The sequence below is a fragment of the Squalius cephalus genome (genome assembly GCF_949319135.1).
Source record: "Squalius cephalus genome assembly, chromosome: 21".
In the NCBI taxonomy this organism is placed as follows: Eukaryota; Metazoa; Chordata; class Actinopteri; order Cypriniformes; family Leuciscidae; genus Squalius; species Squalius cephalus.
The window spans coordinates 30,998,616-31,020,316 of record NC_137142.1 but is presented as its reverse complement, the minus strand read 5'-3'; the positions used below and the strand labels follow the sequence as shown (position 1 = coordinate 31,020,316).

General features: G+C 36.9%; 1 protein-coding gene across 2 annotated transcripts in view; it reads left to right on the top strand.

Moving 5' to 3' along the window:
• The window catches only part of mdga1 (MAM domain containing glycosylphosphatidylinositol anchor 1), a 211,879-nt gene that overhangs the window by 110,524 nt on the left and 79,654 nt on the right, over positions 1-21,701 (top strand). For both annotated transcript variants that reach the window (XM_079856011.1, XM_079856010.1), the window contains exons 5-7: positions 1,251-1,447; positions 2,611-2,743; positions 21,105-21,374. In XM_079856011.1, the coding sequence (XP_079712137.1) occupies positions 1,251-1,447; positions 2,611-2,743; positions 21,105-21,374 (600 nt within the window). The remainder of the gene's footprint in view (positions 1-1,250; positions 1,448-2,610; positions 2,744-21,104; positions 21,375-21,701) is intronic.

Genomic DNA, 21,701 nt, shown 5'->3' with positions numbered 1-21,701 from the left:
CACACACACACACACACACACACACACACACACACACACACACACACACACACACACACACACACACACACACACACACACACACACACACACACACACACACACACAAAACTCGGAGCACAACAATACGGAGGAAAGAGAGGGGAAGGCTAAATCAATGTGACTGTGTAACAGTCTGACCTCTGACCTCTCCCTGCTCTGTGATTCCCCCTGAATAAACGTGATCTGTCTAACAGACTTGCTTACACACAGTTCTGAGCACACATGAATGCTTTTATTGTAGCTTCTGAAAGAAATCTAAGCTGAGTAAACGCCTGAGTAAATTCAATGGCAATAAGAAGTCCCAAATGAAAACATCACATCTGTCTGAGAGAGAGAATGACTGGGAAACGTGCTGATCCGTAGGGAATTCCACGGAGATTAATCCGGTGAGCGCACTAACCCGCATCACAATGACCATGTCGAATTATCACTCAATTCTATTAGACGGTCTGGAGCTAATCTGATGACCACAGGCCAGAGGAGAAAATCACGAATGACACGCTGACCCCAACCCAATATACCAATGAGCGGAACCATTGATTTTTGTGTGTGTGTCTGTCTCTCTCTCTCTCTCTCTCTCTCTCTCTCTGTGTGTGTGTGTGTCTGGTTTGGGCATATTTAAGTAGCCTATGTGTTCATTCATAGTATCATTCATCCAGAAATGAACATTTGTTATCATTTAGTAATCCTCATGCTTCCATTTTTTTCTGTGAAACACAATGAGATGCTAGAGTTTCTGATACAATGAAAATATATGGTGATATTTATTATCAAAGTCCAAAAGGGGCTACAAAAAGCATTAAAAGTAGTTCAACTGCCATTCATGCTGTACATAACAAGTCTTCTGAAGCCACAGTCTTTCTTATAAGACCCAGCCAGACCAAAACCTGTCAATCCAAAAACCATTTTAATGAAGTTCATTAGAGAACATTTATTGCATCATTCAATCAAACTATGAGACTCTTTGTAAAACTGCTATCCTGCCATTGAGATCCATTGAAACTGATGAAATCTCTGTAATGGTGAAGTGTACTGACCTGTGGTTGAGGTAATTGCCACCTTCAGAACAGTGGAAATAGTGGTCTTGTCTGAGACCACAAGATCAAGACATTGATAATTACAGGTTCAGGGTGCGTTTGTCTTTCAGATTACTCCATTAAAGAAATTACGTTTTCCCAATGTAAGTGAATTGTCTTTCTGTGCTTCAGATCTGGATAAGCCTGTGCTCACGGTGCACCAGACGGTGGGTGATGTACGAGGGAACTACTATCAGGAGAAAACAGTGTTTTTACGCTGTACGGTAAACTCCAACCCTCCCGCTCGCTTTATCTGGAAACGGGGAAATAAACCAATCGAACAGAGCAAAGACAACGGCGTCGACATCTACGAGCCTCTGTACACACAGGTACAACACACACGTTTGTTTTCTATCATGACTTCTAATGTTTTTATAGTGAGCTAATTGTATTTTCTTGGCGATAACCCTGCACCCAAGCCTTACAGAAGCATTTTTGAGTTTTTACATTTTCAATAAGACTTTATTTAGTAGGTTCATTAGGCCTACGCCATTTTTCATTTTGGGGACTGTCAGCACTTACTATCAATAGAAGAACTTTTTAATAAAAACCTTTAATTGTTTATTTTATTTTTATTTTTAAATTGACTTTTTTTTATTTTTTATTAAGGACATCATTGATTGTTCCAAAAGGTTTGGAAACAAATCTGTCCTCAAAATAAATAAATCCCAACCATTCCCACACACAGCTGGACAATATGTGAGATTTCTTTATAGGTCTTATATTACCTAAAACAAAATAGTTTAATTAGAGTTAATACTCATTTGAACAGCGGATAACCATAGGAGACCTTCCTAATCACAGAGAAACGTACTCAATAAATCAGCAATCCATCAGTGATGAATTCATAATCTGAGCACTTATTATTAAAGAGCCGTTTGAGTGAGGTGGGATGGATGGAGATTGATGGCTTTGCTATTAATAATGAGGTTTATTCATTCTCCTGATGGACTCAGTCAAAAGAAATAGAGGAATTTAAATTTCCTCGCTTCATCGTGCACACAAAGCCTCTGACGTGGCATGGAAATACAAGGGTCATTTTCAGGAAACGAAACTGCACCTTTTGTATCCCATTTGTGTCCAGATGAATTACCACTTTCATAATTAACAGGATTCAACAGGAAAGTTTCTAACATTATATTTAAAGAAATGACATCATCAAAGTCTTTTAAAGTAAAAGTCAGACACTTTGCATTGCAACCTTTAGCTTTTCATTGTTTACACTTGTGTTGTGTAACTCATTATTTGAACTCTGTGAGGGCCCAGGTGGGAAAACACGATTTCATATTTGAAATATGAATTTCAACAGTAAAATTCAGTAGTAAAATTAAAGAAAAAGAAAATGATTAAATGATTACAAATTAGCACAAATTTCCAGAGGATGACCAACAAACTTTGTTTCTTTTCATTATGTTAAAATGCATGCTCTGTCTAACAGAAGAAATTCATTTTTATATATCTTCACCATGTGAATGTTTGTGTGTGTTTGCAGGGTGAGACGAAGGTTCTGAAACTGAAAAACCTCCGTCCACAGGACTTTGCTAATTACACGTGTCAGGTGTCCGTACGGAACGTGTGTGATATCCCAGACAGCTCTGTCACCTTTCGCCTCACCAACAGCACCAGTGAGTTCTCAAACTCTCACACACTCGTATTTGCAGCTGTAGTGAGTTTTGTGCTCCTGCTTTCATTTTATTTTGCTCATTTTACTACAAGAATAAAATGACTTGAGAATGGAGTTTATTTTTGCGGTTAGCAGATTCAGGGAAACTGTTGGAGAATCTGTCTTTTCTTCTCAAACGCTTCTTTTCTCCCTGGCTATGTGTTGACCTGTCAGGTTTAATCTACCTGTCTTTGATTACATCTTCACTTTTTATCCATTTCTCTTCTGCGTTCTCTCGTTCACTATCTGTCAGCGCTGTGGAGACGTTCAGCTCTGAACAACACAGGAACAGTCACGTGTGTCTTTGATCATGCTGGTCTCTGCACTGGTTTGTGTCTCAGGTCTTTCTCTTGTTTTGAAGCAGGCGTCACTATCATTGTGCTGTCCTGTACTGAGAAATCAGCCAACTGATGGGATGTTTTTGTTGTTAGAATAGATTTGTCAGAGCTGTGGCCATTGGTTGGCACACATTGAGCTCTGGTGCCCATATGGCGGAGCACGTCCTGATTTTGCCGAGTTAGACATTCCTGGGTCAACATATGATCCAGAAACAACATTCCTGTCTGAAAATTTAGTCCTAACCCAATCCCTGCCCCTAAACCTAACCCTACCTATAAGTTATCCCTAAAATCAGAGAGAAATGATAGGTGAATAACACTGATGTAGAAGCACCTACCCCTGGTTGTAAACATAAACTTGACATAAACTGCAAACTTGTCCCTCAAATCTGATTGGTTGATTGGAATGTTGATCCAGGAACATGTACTTGGTGAAATCAGGTTCTGCATATGGGGGATGTGAGTTCACAACATATCGTGATCTCATTCTCCCTCTTCTCCCTGTCCTTTTCTTTTAATTAAAATTGGGAAAAGATGCAAAATAAAATATTTTAATATATAGGGCTAAATAAAAAAAAGCATAAAGGGAACACTGAACTATATGACTTTCTATTTTGAATATTGATTTTGGTTGATTTATTCTTTAGGTTTACGTTATTATACTCCAATAATGGGGGGAGTTGTCACAACTGGAACTTGTTGTTAGTTGATTCTGATTAGAGGATTATGAAAATATAAAGATTTAATTATTTTTATAAGTGTATAATTGTACTTGATATTTACTGAGATAACGTTCAAAAGGGTCGGCTTTTTTAAAGGCTGCATTTATTTGATCTAATATATGCATTAAAACATGAATATTGTGAAATTGACTACAATTTAAAATAACTGTTTTTACAATTAGTGTTTATTTTAAAATGTAATTTATTCTTGTGATGGCAAAGCTGAAATTTTTACATGATCCTTCAGAAATCATTCTAATATGCTGATTTTGTGCTGAAGAAACATTTCCGAATATTACCAGTGTTTGTAAGCTGTGATACATTTTAATTCTACTACAATAGAAAGAAAAGAACAACGTTTATTTGAAGTAGTTTTTTGTGTCCCTTTTGTCACCTTTGACCAATTTAATGCATCCTTTTTGGTTAAAAGTATTAAAAGTTTTTTTTTTAGTTTTTTTTTTACATGCTTTCAAAAGGTCTTAGTAACTTCAGGAGATAATATTTCCCTCTGAAGGCTTATGAAAGCTCCTTCCTTGTTAACTAACATTTTCTTCATCGTCAAAAATTGTTTGTGTAATCCATAATGAATCGAATTGAGCGCAGAAGCCAAAATACGCCTGTGACTGGCAAATGAAAGAGGAATCTCTGCTAGAACAACAAAAAATGCGATTACAATACCCAGAGAAACCCTTTATGAATTAGTCATGTAAAAAACATGTTTGTTCGTGTTCAAATTAGCAGCATTAAGAATTCATGCTCGAGAAATGAGTTCAAAGCTTGCCGAGAAAATCTAAAAGTAGCCCAAAAAGTTCCCTTCTCTCAGTGTGTCTTTATTTCCCTCGTTTCTCGTTCTCTCTCTCTCTCTTGTGATGAGTTTGAATGACTGGTGATTCTCCTCTTTCTGCTCTCTCCACTAGAAAGGCAGCTGTGAAATAGTCAATAGAGATGAGTGAGTCTGGAGTGACAATATCAGAAGTCTGTGCCTCACACACACACACACACACACGCGCGCACACACACACACACACTGTGTCGCCCCATCGGTGTCCTGGCCTGTGGAGAAACAACACACTGCTGCAAATTGGAATTTGTTTTCCGCGTGGCAGGAGTGCGCGGCTCGCGAACACGCAGCTCGCTGCCGAAAGAACAAAACACTGATTTGTTTTTCTGTTGATTTTCATTTTCTTTCGTCTGAACTGACGAGCAGGAAGGGGGGCAAGATGAAATTGGAGAGAGCTGGAGAAACACGCGTAGGATGCTGCGCTGAAGTTTGAGAAGTTAGTCTCTTTGGAGGGTAGCGTGAAGGAGACTGCGTCTGAGCCGAGGATTGTTTTAAATTACGGGTCGATCGTGACGTGTAACTCCAAACCTAGCTGGCCACCGTCCGCTTGCGTGAAGGTCAAGAGCTCAACTCAGAGAGAAAGACCTCCTTTAACCCTCTGATGCTACTGTCCACTACACTGCATCTTTAAGAGCCTTTTTTTAACCATTTAGGGTGTGAAGTTGTATCTAAACCATCATTGCTGATTACCTTTTAAAATAATTTTTATACAGTTTTATGATTTTATACAGTACAGTTCAAAAGTTTGGAGTTTAATTTAATGTGATGTTCAAAACCGCTGATATTTCTTCTTGTTCGTTCATCACACTGGAAATATAAAGTCAAATCAAGCATGTTGCATTGTGGGATACAGAATTCTTCATACAATCCTCTTTTGTATACTCCACATTTTGGCAAATAGACCATCATTATTCTGTACATACTGAATGTTTGCAAATAGTGCAGCAATAATGCAAGTGCTAGAATGGGATTCTGTGTTATGATTAATTAATGCTTTGCCTCACCTCAGCTGTGGCAAAACCACTGCAAACCACAGCTTCAACTGGCTTGTTGCTTTAAAGGGGTGGTATAATGCCCTTTTCACAAGATGTAAAATAAGTCTCTGATGTCCCCAGAGTGTGTATGTGAAGTTTTAGCTCAAAATACCCGACATATATTTTTATATAGCATGTTAAAATTGTAAATTTTTGAGGGTGAGCAAAAACGCACCGTTGTGTGTCTGTTCCTTTAAATGCAAATGAGCTGCTGCTCCCGGCACAAGGGGCGGAGCTTCAACAGCTTGCACTCACACAGACACACACTGAAAATTTCAAAAACTTTTAGACTTTTATATTCAAACCGGATTCAGACAATGATGGAGAGACTCAAGAAGAAGTGACAACATGTAGAAGCAACAGGACATTTCTGAATGGTTAGTTGATGAATTTATGTAGCTGATGTGTAGTTATCTTCTAGTCATTAATTAGCATATTCTGTCTTGATAATCTATAAATCGTGTTCAGGGGGCGGGGTTTATGTAAACTTTAGGGTTAGTGATGTCAATAACCCGGGAGGAATGTTGTGTAGTCTCTACCAGCCGTTTGTTGTAGTCCTTAAAAAACGATTTCTTTAAAAGCAAATATCTCCCTTTGCTTTGAACTTTGAGCGTTGTAACTAGATGTTGTTTATGCTCAAACAGCAACATTACACACTAACTAAAGTTAGAAAAGTCAAATCATAATCAACCACCCCTTTAATAGAAATCTGAGGAAACTCAAACAGAGCCTGTGTGTACTTGGTCCTCTAGTATAAAGAGTGTATCATATGCCATATTCATTCAAATCAAAGGAAATTTGATCAATTTTAGAACTTACTGAAATGTAAAAACCTGGGTTTTCAACACTATATTTATGCATATCAGGAAAAGATTAAAAAACTGCACACACTTTTGTTAAAACGTCTGTATTTTGTGTTTAATTATATGTTTATTTATTTCATACTGTAGTTCATATAGACATACAGGAACCATCTGTGCGATCGTTCAAGGGGATACAACTAAAATAACTCAATCCCATCACGCTCACGCTCTATAGAAGCCTTTCATTTGATAATTGTATGGCTGGGATTGAGAGAGCTGTTGAAGATCTAGAAGAGAGAGATAGAGATATTGTCATTATTCAGAGAAAAGAGTGAACCTGGTGGAACGGTTTTCTCTCTTTTGCTCTTTTACCGTTTTTATATTTTTCTCTTGGCTGAATTCCACTACACTAGATGACCTGTCAGTTTAAACGCCTTAGGAGTGTGTCAAAGAAAAGAACAGAAAAAAGAAAAGAAAGTGAAGGAATAAGGAGAGGCCTTACATTAAAGTTCTGTACTTTAATCCAAAAAAGAAAAGAAAATGTTCTATTTTAAATATAGATATATATAAAATAGAAATATATATTCTCTTTAATTTCTTTATACATATGTCTTTAATTAATTATTTTATATATACTAAACATTTTATTAATAATTGTAATATAAACATATTGAAAATTTTATTATTTTGCAAAAGATCATAGAGTGAATGCACAGTGAAAAAAGTTGCTGCCTTCAATTTTTAAGTATGGATGTTTAAGTCATTTCAACTTAAATTACATTAAACTGACCTAAAAACTGACCTTTTTTTTATTGTTGAAAATTGCTTAACTTATTTTAATGAGTTAAAGCGATGTAAAAACAAATGTGGTCATAATGATCATATTATTTCTAAAATGATATGATCAATAAGTTATGACAACATATGTTTTTACATTGCGTTAACTCATCAAAATAAGTTAAAGGGGTCATGAACTGGATTATTTTATTATTTTATAATGTTCCCTTATAATGTTTGCATGATTTTTACATCAAAAATGGTCATAATTTAGAAATAAAAGGCATTTTTCCAATCCTGATTTTAGCCTCTGATTTGAACGCTCAGTTTGAAGGGGCGGATCTGTGTGAGGCTTCAGTGTGAACGCCCACTGCTGTGATTGGCTGACATGTTTGCATATGAAATAGCTAGTATTACATGTGGAACTCTCTCTAAAAATTTTACTGCGTTTTTACTATAACAGCTATTGAGATTAAGGAATCGTGAAAAGTATTGATCATAATGATCTATTCCCATCACATGAAAGGTTGCAGTGATGAGCATTGAGCAGATGACAGTCTGGTGATCGCGTGAATGAAGTGATCACATCATTGCAACGCAATTTCTGCACTCTCACGAATGCTTTCACTAAATAACAATGCAAACACAATGTAAATACAGTAAGAACTTTGTTGTGCTGTGTAACAGCGTCATTGATTTCATAACGAGTTTTGGCAAGTGTCCAGATAAACTCGCACTATTTGCTTGACAACTTGGGCGATTGGAGAGGGACTGTTCTTTGATCGCTTTCTGTATTTTCATCCTACTAAGAGAAACAATGTGAAGTTGATATTTTAGTCACTGGCTTGATTTACTGATGCATAAACAGATTTTGAGAGAAAGATTATCTGTCTGAACTTGATTACACATCAGAAATCACAGATCAGGCATTGGAATAAACATGGCTACTTACATGTTTGTGGCGTTGCTGGCAGATCCATATCGTAAAAGTCTGTTTGCAAAGCCTGCGTCGAAATTGCGACTGATTCACCAAATAATCCACAGTGAAATGCACCGAATAGCCTACGAACAAATAATGCACTGCTGAGACATTCACATCGTTGAAAAAAACCCCGACTTTCCTAGCATTAGGATCGTTTGGAAGATAATGGTATTGATCCTGTGTCGATATTTTCTCGTTCTCATGTCACTATTCACTAACGCTCCAGTGGGCGGGGCTAAAGACCCGATGTAGACGTTGATATTCTTCTGCAAACGTGGTCTTTCGCTGCCCTGTGACGTCACAAGTCTCCACTTTTGAGATCCTGTCATTTTCTGGCCTTGGTTTCAATTACATTTTTTGGCATAACAAGGAAGTTTTGAGTTTTTAAACTTACAGGGTATTTTTATACAACAAACTCTTAACTGTCAAAAGATTCTCAGTTGATAATCTCAGTTCATGACCCCTTTAAGCAATTTTCAAAAAAAAAAACAAGATTCAACAATTTCTTTTATTAAAGTCAGTTTAATGTAATTTAAGTTGAAATGCCTTAAACATCCAAGTGGATTGTACCTAAACAACTTTTTTTTTTTTTTTTACAGTGCATGTAAGTAATGTCACAATGCCAAACAATATCCTTCTGCAAAATTCACGCATTCACCCAAGACATCTCAGTAATATACTAACAAACAAATATTCAACTGAGCATACACAAGTACTTGTCTTCTGTATTTGGACACAGCACACACACATGGCCTGAGACTGTGCTGTCCACCACATGGAGAGTTATAGATTTGCTTTTGATTTGAAGTAGTTAAAAATCCGCATCTAGTCAGACAGTATGTGCTTGTGTTGTTGTGTGTTTATTTTCTCTGTGATTGTTCGAGGGGTGGAGTGATTACTTTCTCTGCTATCTTCATGCCATGGATGCCCAGGATTAGATTTACCCCATGTGGGTCACACACAGACACACACAGACAGAACAGGTGGCATCAGGTAGATTGATTTTTGTATTGTAATCCTAATGCTGTATTGGAGTTTATTTGACCTGTTTTCATGTTTTTTGGTTTGTTTATATGAAACGCTACACATAAAAAAATAATTAAATAAAGTAATAGAGTGTTGAACAAAACGTCCAAATATCAAGTTATGTTTACCACAGACCTTATTTTACTCATATAGGCAGAGAAACAAGCGCACAGCCATGCTTCGAATTTTGTGTTAGAAATATATACAGAGCTACCTCAAAAACGGAAGGAAGTTCAATTGCATCGCTGTCGAAGAGTAATAAGTTGTTTACTTATTGTAGAGTTAATGAAAGTTATCATGAGCATTGTAAAGTTTGAAACGCATGTCATTCATAAATCCGTAAGATCTTACCTTCATGCTGTGGTCAAAATACAAACAAAATGAGTGCAGCGCTGAAAAGGGGCGGGGCTACATAATGTCTATCGGGAAAAAAAAACAATATAAAAACCCATAGGATAATCTCGAGGGAACCACTGGGAAAAATTAGTCTTCCTTTCTCCTGAATCCAACAAGGAAGTGACTTAAACTGCAATTCATCGACTGGCCGCTAGAGACAGTCAATCCCACATGCCCCCCATGTTAATATGCCCAACTTTACAGCAGATGTTTATAGCTTGGTACAAAAAGTGGTTTTGGTCTATATAGATAATTTTGCCCTTCATGACAACTGTGAGGGGGGTGAAATTTTTTATAACTCATCCGTTTAAATTATATTAAGTCTTAAAGTTCTGCATAATTAAGGGCGTGGCCACTTGAGGGACAGGTGGATTGGCACTGATGTCTCTACTAGCCGTTTGTCTCCTGTCTGTTAGCCGTCACGTCATCTCAGCTAATCCCGTCTCTTTGCCCATTTTCGGTTATCCGGGAGTGACGCGCTGCCAAGATGGCGACGACTGGCTTCGCCCACTTTGGGCTTCAAAAATGCTCTTGGACACTACGTCTATAACGTACGTCTATAATACTGCTGTAATGTGATGTACCTAGATTCAGTTATATTTAGTTTTATTGACTTTTTTAAGACTCAAACTTTTTGAAAACAATCCCATATAAATTAATCCTCATTATTTATTGACAGTTGTGTCCATTAATTGAAAATGCCTCCACTCAGTTAATTACACTGAGTACACACACTGTTCCCTGACTGGCACGTTTGCAAGTTTGCTTTACAGTGTGTTTTCTCTGAAGTGCTTTTGTAATCTCCGTAGGCTGTCTTTGTTCATGTCTAGAGGGTTTGAACGCAAATGGTTTGTTTGTAGCTCAAATTACGGGGGTGGATTTCTGGCGTCGGAAATATGTTAATTAATGCAGTGTGGGTTAATGTGCATCGCTTAACATGTGCTAGTGCTTTAGGGGTCATTGTCTCCCTGTTAGGATGTGTCTAATAAAGGGTTGGTTAAGCATTGGTTAGCTGTGTTAATGTATCTCTGTCTCTGTCTCTTTGAGCCATTAGCTGCCAGTAATTGGCTGGGCTTAATTGCACAAGCCTGGTCCCCACGGCAATAGAGACAGCGGATGTCCAATCGCTCTATACTTGTTGCTCCGGTGACACGCTCTCCTACACACACACACACACACACACTGACTGCATCACTGGTCACTGACACATTCTTCCGTCCATTGTGTGTGAGCGAGAAAGATGACAATTTTCAATTTGACAAATGGATCTGGAATTATTACTGCTGAAATATTGTTTTGACTCATTATTTCATTGCACTGGTAAAAGTAAAAAAAAAAAAAAAAGTTTTATTTGCAATATAAAAATGGATGCTACTCACACGCAAGGTGATGAGGTCATGTGATGACAATGTAGCATACTAGAGTTTGAAACGTTTATTGCTGCATTTCATATATATACTGAAAAAAGGTCCACTGTTGGAGCAATCATTAGAAAATGGAAGAAGCTAAACATGACTGTCAATCTCCCTCGGACTGGGGCTCCATGCAAGATCTCACCTCGTGGGGTCTCAATGATCCTAAGAAAGGTGAGAAATCAGCCCAGAACTACATGGGAGGAGCTGGTCAATGACCTGAAAAGAGCTGGGACCACCGTTTCCAAGGTTACTGTTGGTAATACACTAAGACGTCATGGTTTGAAATCATGCATGGCACGGAAGGTTCCCCTGCTTAAACCAGCACATGTCAAGGCCCGTCTTAAGTTTGCCAATGACCATTTGAATGATCCAGAGGAGTCATGGGAGAAAGTCATGTGGTCAGATGAGACCAAAATAGAACTTTTTGGTCATAATTCCACTAAACGTGTTTGGAGGAAGAAGAATGATGAGTACCATCCCAAGAACACCATCCCTACTGTGAAGCATGGGGGTGGTAGCATCATGCTTTGGGGGTGTTTTTCTGCACATGGGACAGGGCGACTGCACTGTATTAAGGAGAGGATGACCGGGGCCATGTATTGCGAGATTTTGGGGAACAACCTCCTTCCCTCAGTTAGAGCATTGAAGATGGGTCGAGGCTGGGTCTTCCAACATGACAATGACCCGAAGCACACAGCCAGGATAACCAAGGAGTGGCTCTGTAAGAAGCATATCAAGGTTCTGGCGTGGCCTAGCCAGTCTCCAGACCTAAACCCAATAGAGAATCTTTGGAGGGAGCTCAAACTCCGTGTTTCTCAGCAACAGCCCAGAAACCTGACTGATCTAGAGAAGATCTGTGTGGAGGAGTGGGCCAAAATCCCTCCTGCAGTGTGTGCAAACCTAGTGAAAAACTACAGGAAACGTTTGACCTCTGTAATTGCAAACAAAGGCTACTGTACCAAATATTAACATTGATTTTCTCAGGTGTTCAAATACTTATTTGCAGCTGTATCATACAAATAAATAGTTAAAAAATCATATATTGTGATTTCTGGATTTTCTTTTTTAGATTATGTCTCTCACAGTGGACATGCACCTACGATGACAATTTCAGACCCCTCCATGATTTCTAAGTGGGAGAACTAGCAAAATAGCAGGGTGTTCAAATACTTATTTTCCTCACTGTATATATATATATATATATATATATATATATATATATATATATATATATATATATATATATATATATATGTATATATATATATTTTTTTTTTTTCATAGTAGGAGGCAGTATACAGTTTATACTTTCCAGTATGTAATAAGTTGTTAGTATCCTGTCTGAACATAGCAATGCTCTTGAGATGTTGGAACTGTGCTGCTCTTGTGGGTAATGGGTTTTTTGAGGTCAGCTCTGCTCAATGACTTTCTATTCCCCCCCCCCCCCCCCCCATGAATAAAGTTTTTATCTTTAAGTAACCAGTGGGTCTAATAATGTGAGAAACAGTGACACTTGACCTTTATACGACATGGATCTCTTCCATATGCATATGCAAGAACACAACTGAGACTTATCTATAGCAAAGCAGATTTTGAAAGTGTGCCTTATGCATAGCAGAGAGCGGCTGAGGGGAGATGCGTCTGATATTGATCAGTCTGTGTCTTGCTACACACACCTGCTGTCCCTTACCATCAATATACAGCGCTAATACACCATCAGGTGTAATGAGGATGAATGGGCCGTGTATATGTGATGTACACACTCATTTCCCCTTGGGAGAGGACATTTGCCTCTTTGCCTGTTAATGGGAAAGATCACCCAAAATTAAAATTCTGTCATCATTTGTTCACCTCATGTCGTTCCAAACTTTTTGCATGCATGTTTTTCCATCCTGAATACAATGACAGTTTCAAGTGACTACGACTGCAAAGCTCTGAAAAGGACAAAAACCCAATGTTATTTGGTGTCAGTAGAAAGAATTTATGGCAATAAAAAAAAACAAAAAACAGTTTTTATTTTTTTTTTATTTAAGGAAGCAGCATCTCTATGACCCTACATAGGACATGCAGTTTGGAGATTTTATTTTATTTTATTTTATTTTATTTTATTTTATTTTATTTTATTTTATTTTATTTTATTTAGTTTTGTTTTGTTTTGTTTTATTTAATTTTATTTATTTAATTTTATTTAATTTTGTTTTGTTTTGTTTTGTTTTGTTTTGTTTTGTTTTGTTTTGTTTTGTTTTGTTTTGTTTTATTTTATTATTTTGTTTTGTTTATTTTTTTATTTATAAATGCAGTTAGTAAACACTTTGTTATACAAAACCTTTTTCTGTATTCCATAAAAAAAAAAAAAAAAAAAAACATACAGGTTTGGAATGACATGAGGATGATTAAATAATGACTTTAGTGAAGATCTATTTACTTACATATATCTTCTGTAGTAAATAAATGCAAAGGAGAAATTAAATGGCAAATCCACATATATAATGATAAATATGCATGTTTACACAATCAAAATCATCATTTTTTCTGACTTTGATCAAAAGAAAAACTTGCAGACAAAAAGAAATGATATCGGCATGCTCATTGACATGCAGATATGATTTATTTAACAGCTCTAATTGAGACAGGCATCATTAAATAAGACAGGATAAATTGCTTTAATTATGTTATTGTCGTGTCTAACATTGCTGAGTACTAATTACTTTTCATCTGTTGCCACGGCAGCACGGCTCCGATAGCCTCGTTAATCTGCTGTGCTGTTGCGTTACTTCTCTTTTTTTCCGCGGTGAAGCCATCAGTGATTGATGCATTTGATTGACGGATGTGACACTGAAGTGAATGAACAATCCTGAAAGTGACACCCTTCAGAAGAGACAGAGAATGCTTTCCGAGAAGAGAAGGTCTGGCCGCGTTTATTACGCCTAAATCCTTTAATAGAATCTTTCTAGGATAAACTCAGTGACCGATATACAGTACGAAAGCCACAGGCGTTGGGTTGTTTTCTGAGCTATGCCTTTGAAATAATCAGTGCTTATTGCTTTTGGATGGCAAATCCAATAAAGAGCAGAGCACATATTTATTTGATCAGTCTGTCTGTGGAAAAGTTGTGTTTACTGAATTGATAAGTTCAAGGAAAGTTTGTTAGGTTAGCAGCATCAAATCTAAAGATACTGTGAGTTTGTATTGAAGCACCAAGTAGAAGGTAACTAGATATCACAGAGTACAACAATATATTATGATTTGTTCTGAGTTGCTTTCTGTGCTTTCAGCCATTCACTGAGACTGCTGTGCTATTATTTCAATTAATTTTTTACACGCCGGCCTATTATTGTAGTTTAAGGCTGGAAACCCGCTGCTGCTTTTTAAAAAAAAACAATAATCAGAACAAAAAGCAGCTGGAGGATGATGTGTGAAATTTAATTCTTTATCTGATTCCAATGTAATTAATCAGAGTCAATTAAACTTAAGAAGTAGAATCTTTTATTTTGAAGGAGAAACTTTCTTAGAAGCTGACTGACAAAACATTGAATTTAATATGAATGTTCAGATAGCACTGTGTAAAATAGATGTGACTTACCAGGCACATCTCTACTGAGTTTATCACTCTTCTATTATGTTTTTAAGCTACCATTTCAAAAGTTCAACAGGTCATGTTCTGTCCAGATATGAGGTGGGATTGCAGAGGCATCGGCTTTCCCAGGCAGATTGTGCAGGCTGAAGGTGATAGGGTATATAAAATGCCATATAAATAAGTAAGTATGATATGTTCACCCTTAAATAGCACATAAAACCAAAACAAACTGGGGTGCGTTTACCGTACAACGATGTAAGTCGCTGGTTCACTACCATAGTACGATGCATCGTTGAAGAAATCAACTAGCCAGACACGACTGTTTCCCGAAACCGTATTGTCGCATATTAATTGTTCAACCACATTGGTTGATGATGTCACACAGGTGGTGGAGTAATAACTTTCTTTAATGAATCTGTTTGAGATCGAATTAACGCTAGATGTTTTGCTATAAATTACGAACATGGCATCTGAGGACTATTTCTCAGTTATTTTGCTTTATTTCCAGATACAATCAGGCTCGTTCTTACATAGTAGAGCACGTTCGCACATGCGCACTCTTCAAAAACAGTGCTTTAAATCTCTTGACGAACTAAAAGACGTAAATGACATTTGTATGTATTCTAAATTAAAGTTGTACTGAATGTCAGCTTGCTTATTTTGCTCAAGATAAGGATTTATTGAGTCCATATGTCATGCAAACTAGAAACTCTGCTTCTAACCACAGCTCGAGAGCTGTCGTTCCAACTACACAAGTTTACGATGCTGTTTGCGAATGTTCATTAGAACGATGGTTTCAGGAAACACTGACTCATTGAACTATGCTGATAACGACTGAACTTGCAAACATAGTTGGCTAACGATGCTTTTGGGGAACGTGGTTGGTTGCTCTTAACTGTCACCGTCCCGCTAGCTGGACGCCTACGTTTACTTAACTATATTACAATTAAATTCTAATCTAATCATGACAAACTATATCGTTGGAAAGGTCTAAGACTCCTAAATAGATATTTAACCATTGTTTTTTGTTACATATTATGTAGGAACAGTAATAGATGAATTTATGACAAGAGTGCACCTCAAAAAATCTAAATCTAAATCAAGTAAAAGTCGACGCACACACTTTTAATAATTGAAACTTTGGTTTTCATGCTGAAAGTTCATAATAAAACATATAATCTAGTATTTGTCAATAACAAATTATAAAATAATATTATCCTCTAAAAAGTATAATATATATTATCCTCTAAAATATAATATTATCTTTTTTATCACCTTTTTTTACATCACATATTTTAGTAGTTATCATAAATTAGGTAGCTTGCGAACTCAGAATTCATCCTGTGAAAACCCGTTTTGAAATTGGGTGTTGCGTTACCATAGAAACTGTACTCTAAATTCCTTTATCTCCTTCCCTTTTGGGCGTCGTCATGTTTCATAATTTATGATCAAAACCTTTTCTAATCTTGACAAAACATATTATCAGAAAAGTCTGAGTCTCAATGTTCCATATTTTGTGACAGAAGTGATATTTGGACAGAAATGTATTAATTTGTTATGGCAGAATGCATACAATTAAATTCAATGGAATGTATGTCATCCGGTGGCTATTTTTAGTGTTACTCCTAAACAAAATCTGAACCTGAACTTCAATTTTTGTGATATCAACTTCAAATTTGGAACACAACTTGGTCAGATATATGGCTTTGATTTTATAGTAATGTTAGAGTAAAAAATATTTTGTAAAATTTATATTTTATATAAAAGAAAAAAAATATTAAGTACAGTATATTTGATTTACTGTCAATTTAAACTTTCATAACTTTTTCATACTTTCATTTCAGCAATAATCTGCTGAGTGTTTTCTTTAAAACAAGACCAAACGTACAGTAGGTCTATATTCCAAAGCATTCTTGAATTACAACCATTTAAGTTTGAATAGTGCATTTTAACATCCATTCTCAAAAAGGGGAATGACAGTTTTAAAGTGTTGGTCAGAGGGACTAGCCTAGAAATCTAGACGCACCCTAGCGGCAGCAAAAAATTAACAGTCTTTCGAATCGGCTTTGGCCGTGACTCTGGAGGACTTGGAGTTAAGTTTTTCTTTGAGAAAAGAGCAAAGAAAGGCACTTAAATCATTCTTAAAAAAGGAAGATGTGTTCGTAGTTTTGCCGGCCATATTCAAAAGTTGAATCTATCAACTAAAGTTAGCTCCGCTGTTGGGAAAACGCTCTGGTTGGTTGAAGCGCTTTCCTATTGCGTGCAGAGGGAATTTGAAAGACAGCTGTTTATCCCGCCCCTCGGGTTGAGCCGTACTATGGTGAGTTGCCAGACCTAACATCTTGATGTAGGCTACAGAGGGACAGCTTCTGTTGCTCATCCATGATGTGAATCTCCCGTTCCAGCACATCCCAAAGGTGCTCTATTGGAATGAGATCTGGTGACTGTGGAGGCCATTTGAGAATAGTGAAGGCATTGTCATATTTGAGAAACCAGTTTGAGCTTTGTGACAGGCTGCTGGAAGTAGCCATCAGAAGATGGGTACATGCTGTGGTCATAAAGAGATATGTTCTCTTTATGGACATGTTCAGCAACAATACTCAGGTAGGCTGTGGTGTTTAAACAATGCTTATTGGTACTAAGAGGCCCAAAGTTTGGTAAGAAAATATCCACCACACCATTACACCAGCAGCAGACTGAACCGCTGACACAAGGCAGGATGGGTCCATCATGTTGTTAATGCCAAATTCTGACCTTACCATCTGAAATCGAGACTACGTAATGTTTTTTTCCAATCTTCTATTGTCCAGTTTTGGTGAGCCTGTGTAAACTGTGGCTTCAGTTTCCTGTTCTTATCTGACAGGAGTGGTACCCGGTGTGTTTTCTGCTTCTTTATCAAGGTTTGATGTGTTGAGCGTTCAGAGATGCTCTTCTGCAGACCTCGGTTGTAACGATATTTGAGTTACTCAATCTGTTGCTCAGTTTGAACTTCAGCAGATCGTCTTGACCATGTCTACATACCTAAATGCGTTGAGTCGCTGCCATGTGATTGGCTGATTACTGTAGATACATAAGCAATGCTTTTCAGCATTGAATGAAATGTTTATTTATGATTAACTATCTGCAATCTTGGATATATTTTTTTCTCTGAGCTTGTGCATTCTCCACAAAACTTTAGAAACAAAACAAGTCTCATCCTCATCTTGCAGTTCTATGGTTATCTCACTTCCCATCGTCTTATCCTAAGTTAATTTCTGACCCTTCATTTCTTTTAACTGAAATTTCCTCTATCTATTTGTCTCTCTGATTTGTTTGTCGAGCACAGGAGTGCTGCAGTTTGTAAAAGCGGCGTAAACTCAGTAAAACACATCAGTCCCATTATCAAGAGACAACAGTGGACTGATGCTGCACCGTCCCCTTCGCACCGCTCTGGGAAATTGAAGCCATAAATTCTTTCCTCCTCAGACTCTCTCTTTCTCCGTCTCTGTTTCAGTCCCTGTGATCTCTCTGATATTTGTAGAACAAATAAGATTCTTGTATGTGGCGGAGAGCTTGTAGAGCTGTTGGCAGTACAGAAGCCTGCATCTGGAGACCATCAGAATCAATTGCCTCGATAGAGACATGAGATTTTAGCAGATCGGATAAAGAGATCAGACCAGCCTCGGGTCAGGTCTGCTTACTTTCCTAAATTAAAGTGCATAATACTTTTTTTGTATAAACTGTTTTTGTTATTTAAACTTAAACAATTTTTTTCCCACACGTCTTGTTTACTTTTGATATACTTATGATTTTGCGGTGAAGCACGACCCAGAAATGTTCTAAACTGGTTACGTGAGATTCACCGTTTTAGAACAATTTCCTATTTTGGGGATTATCCTGGATTGTGGAACATAAAATTTAAACCACTCTTGGATGATTGAATCAAGGTCTCAGTCATCCTGTTTTAATATCTCTTTTTCTCTTGAGGGTTATTATATTTGAATCATCTCTGGTTGTATAAAAGAATAGTTGCTCTGTAAAAATTATTTTTCGATGTAGTAAAAAACAAAAAAGATCGGAGTAGGTTTTACAAGAAAAATCCAATTTCAGTCTTCCAAATTTCATGATAAATTCCATGTGTTACTTGCCATTTCTTGGTAATTATTTGTGAAATGTATGAGTGAAAATGGTTTCAAAAGTAAATCCAACACCAGTTTTATTTTATTATTATTATTTTTTTTCAGTGTGAGGAGATACTCAATACTTCCGTCAGATATATGGACTACTCTGTAAAAAAAGGATGTATTATAACAATTTACTTGAGAAGCAAAATTGTGTTATTAATATATATAATATAATAACAAGGAATCACATGACAAGACGAGAACCAGGAACAAGAAACAAAACCCAGAACGTGACACATATTTTGGTTTCTAAATCTTATTTTAAGCATGTTTAGATTTTTTTTTTTTTTTTTTACTGGATGACAAGCCAAAAATACTGATGATTTTATTTAGTGTAAAAGTGTGTTGCAGGGTTGTCTTTTTGTTTTGGAACAATTTAGCCATTTCACGATGAACGTTTAACCCTTTTTTAATCACTTCTGATGCTCTTTTATAAAATATTATTCAACTTTTTTGGATCAGTTTTAATTACACTCAGACATTGGATGAGAATTTCTGGCATTATATCTGGAATGTTTTACAAGTCTATTCGGAGCTCAAATGTTGCCAATGACAATTAATTTAAGTAGATGAAAAGCACATTGGCAGGTTTTCTGCTTTCTAATTTGAGTCATTTATTTTTAACTAATGAATGTATGATGCTTAACAGCAGTCTGGTCTTGTTCAGGTACAGTATGACAGTTGTAGACTGTAGAGATAATGAACACAGGTGGGAGTGATGTCATTCAGAGACTGTGGTGAGCTGTGTGACGCATAAGAGAGGTTGTCCTGATGTCATTTCCCATTCTACATAATGCATAAAAAACAGATTGAGAGATTCAGATTACGTGAGGATTGATGGGGTTTTGTGCCACTGTTAGAAACATAGGGAGCTTTTTTTTTGCAGCCATCTGTGTATAGTATATAAAAATGTATTATTTCTTTGCATAGACCATAAAATGAGAAACTTAAGTTTTATCAAGACAACTCTCTGAGTGTTTGGCATGGTAATGGATATGACAATGTTGTGAGCAAGTAAGACATGCTGCTGCTGTATAGCATAAATTACCCGTAGCAGATTTATAAATGTGGAGCTGGGGAAGGCGGAGGGTTTCTGAAGGCAAATTCTACCAGTATTTGAAGGTGATACAGCTGATACAGCAGGAACCAATCAGCTGTGCCCTATAGAGAATTATGTTTTTGCACGCATTTGAGTTAAGGACCTATTAGCCTGTGCCATATAGAGTTTCATGCCATAACTTTGTATTTCAGCTCATAAGGTGATTTATTAATTGACATTCATGAAGTTTAATTAATTTTATTTTTCTTAACAATATATATGAACATAGACAAAATAGATTTTTTTTTGTATTTGACGGTTGTATTAGATGAACAATATGTGCACTTTAATAATTATCACCGCAGCAATAATCATCTCTATTATAAGCACAAGGACACAATGTCATTTTGAATGTGTGATTCAGACTGTGAAACTTATTTCTGGTTTAATGATAATTTGTTCAATCATGTGATAAAATCATTTAATACGACATCTACGTTCATTTTCTTAAAATATCTCTTAAGAAAATTTAGATGTGGCTGTGTTTATAAATGAAAGTACATTTTTTCTATTCTGATTTAAATTATTAAAAAAAGTAATTGCATTTTTTTCTGCAACTGTTTAATTGTCATGGTAATAATGTCACAATAAAAAAATGTCTTTATGGTCCTAAAATAATATACTATATATATTTATTAAATTATGTTTTATACTGTATATATTTATATAGATCTTTTTCTTTTCATTTTGGGGTAACATTATCATGGGGTGATTTATAAGTATATGGTGATGAGTTAAAGTTAAGGAAAATGTCTAGAGTCTGAGGGGTCCTTTCTTAAATGCTCAGCAGTTGCTGAGGATAAATCAGCTGACACTTTGGCTTTGAAACAGGGAATCAGTGAAGGAGATACTGTAAAGACTCTGTCATGGTACTTGAGTTATGTGTCATGCTAAGAATAGCTGTTAGGTCTTAACTCAGAAGCAGTGAAGAGGTGATTTTTCATGAAATGTTATTATCGATGGTAGTATTGATCTTCTTGACATGTCGAGACACTCTAGCTTTGGAGTGTTCACATGTTAAAGCAAGACCACCTGCACTCATTTTGATCTGCTCTATTCTGTAAATGCAAGACTCACTAATCTAGACATAAATAGGAAACCCACCGGCTTTGAATGATGCATTCTTTTGTTTGTTGTCTTTCATTCCCAGCACCCCCTGCTCTCAAGCTGTCTGTGAACGAGACGTACGTTGTGGACCCAGGCCAAGACGTCACGCTGTCGTGCGAGGTAACGGCTGGGTTCCCCACGCCTACGGTCACATGGTCTCGGTACCCTGGGTCTCTCCCTCAGCGGTCCGTGATCCGAGGTGGATCCCTGACTCTCTGGTCCGTCAGTCCCGCTGATGCCGGCATCTACAACTGCACAGCCTTCAACAATGTGGGAAACCCTGCAAGAAGAACCGTCAGCCTCCTTGTGAGATGTAAGTGTGTTTGTTTGCACACATGGGCATTGCAATTTGAGTTTGAATGTAGAAGAAAGTAGAATTCAAACAGATAGATAGATGGATGGATGGATGCATGGATGGATGGATAGATAGATAGATGGACAGATAGATGGATGGATAGATAGATGGATGATGGATGGATGGATGGATGGATGGATGGGTAGATAGATAGATTGATTGATTGACTGACTGATTGATTGATTGATTGATTGATTGATAGATAGATGGACAGATAGATGGACAGATGGATGGATGGATGGATGGATGGATGGATGGATAAATGAATGGATGGATGGACAGATA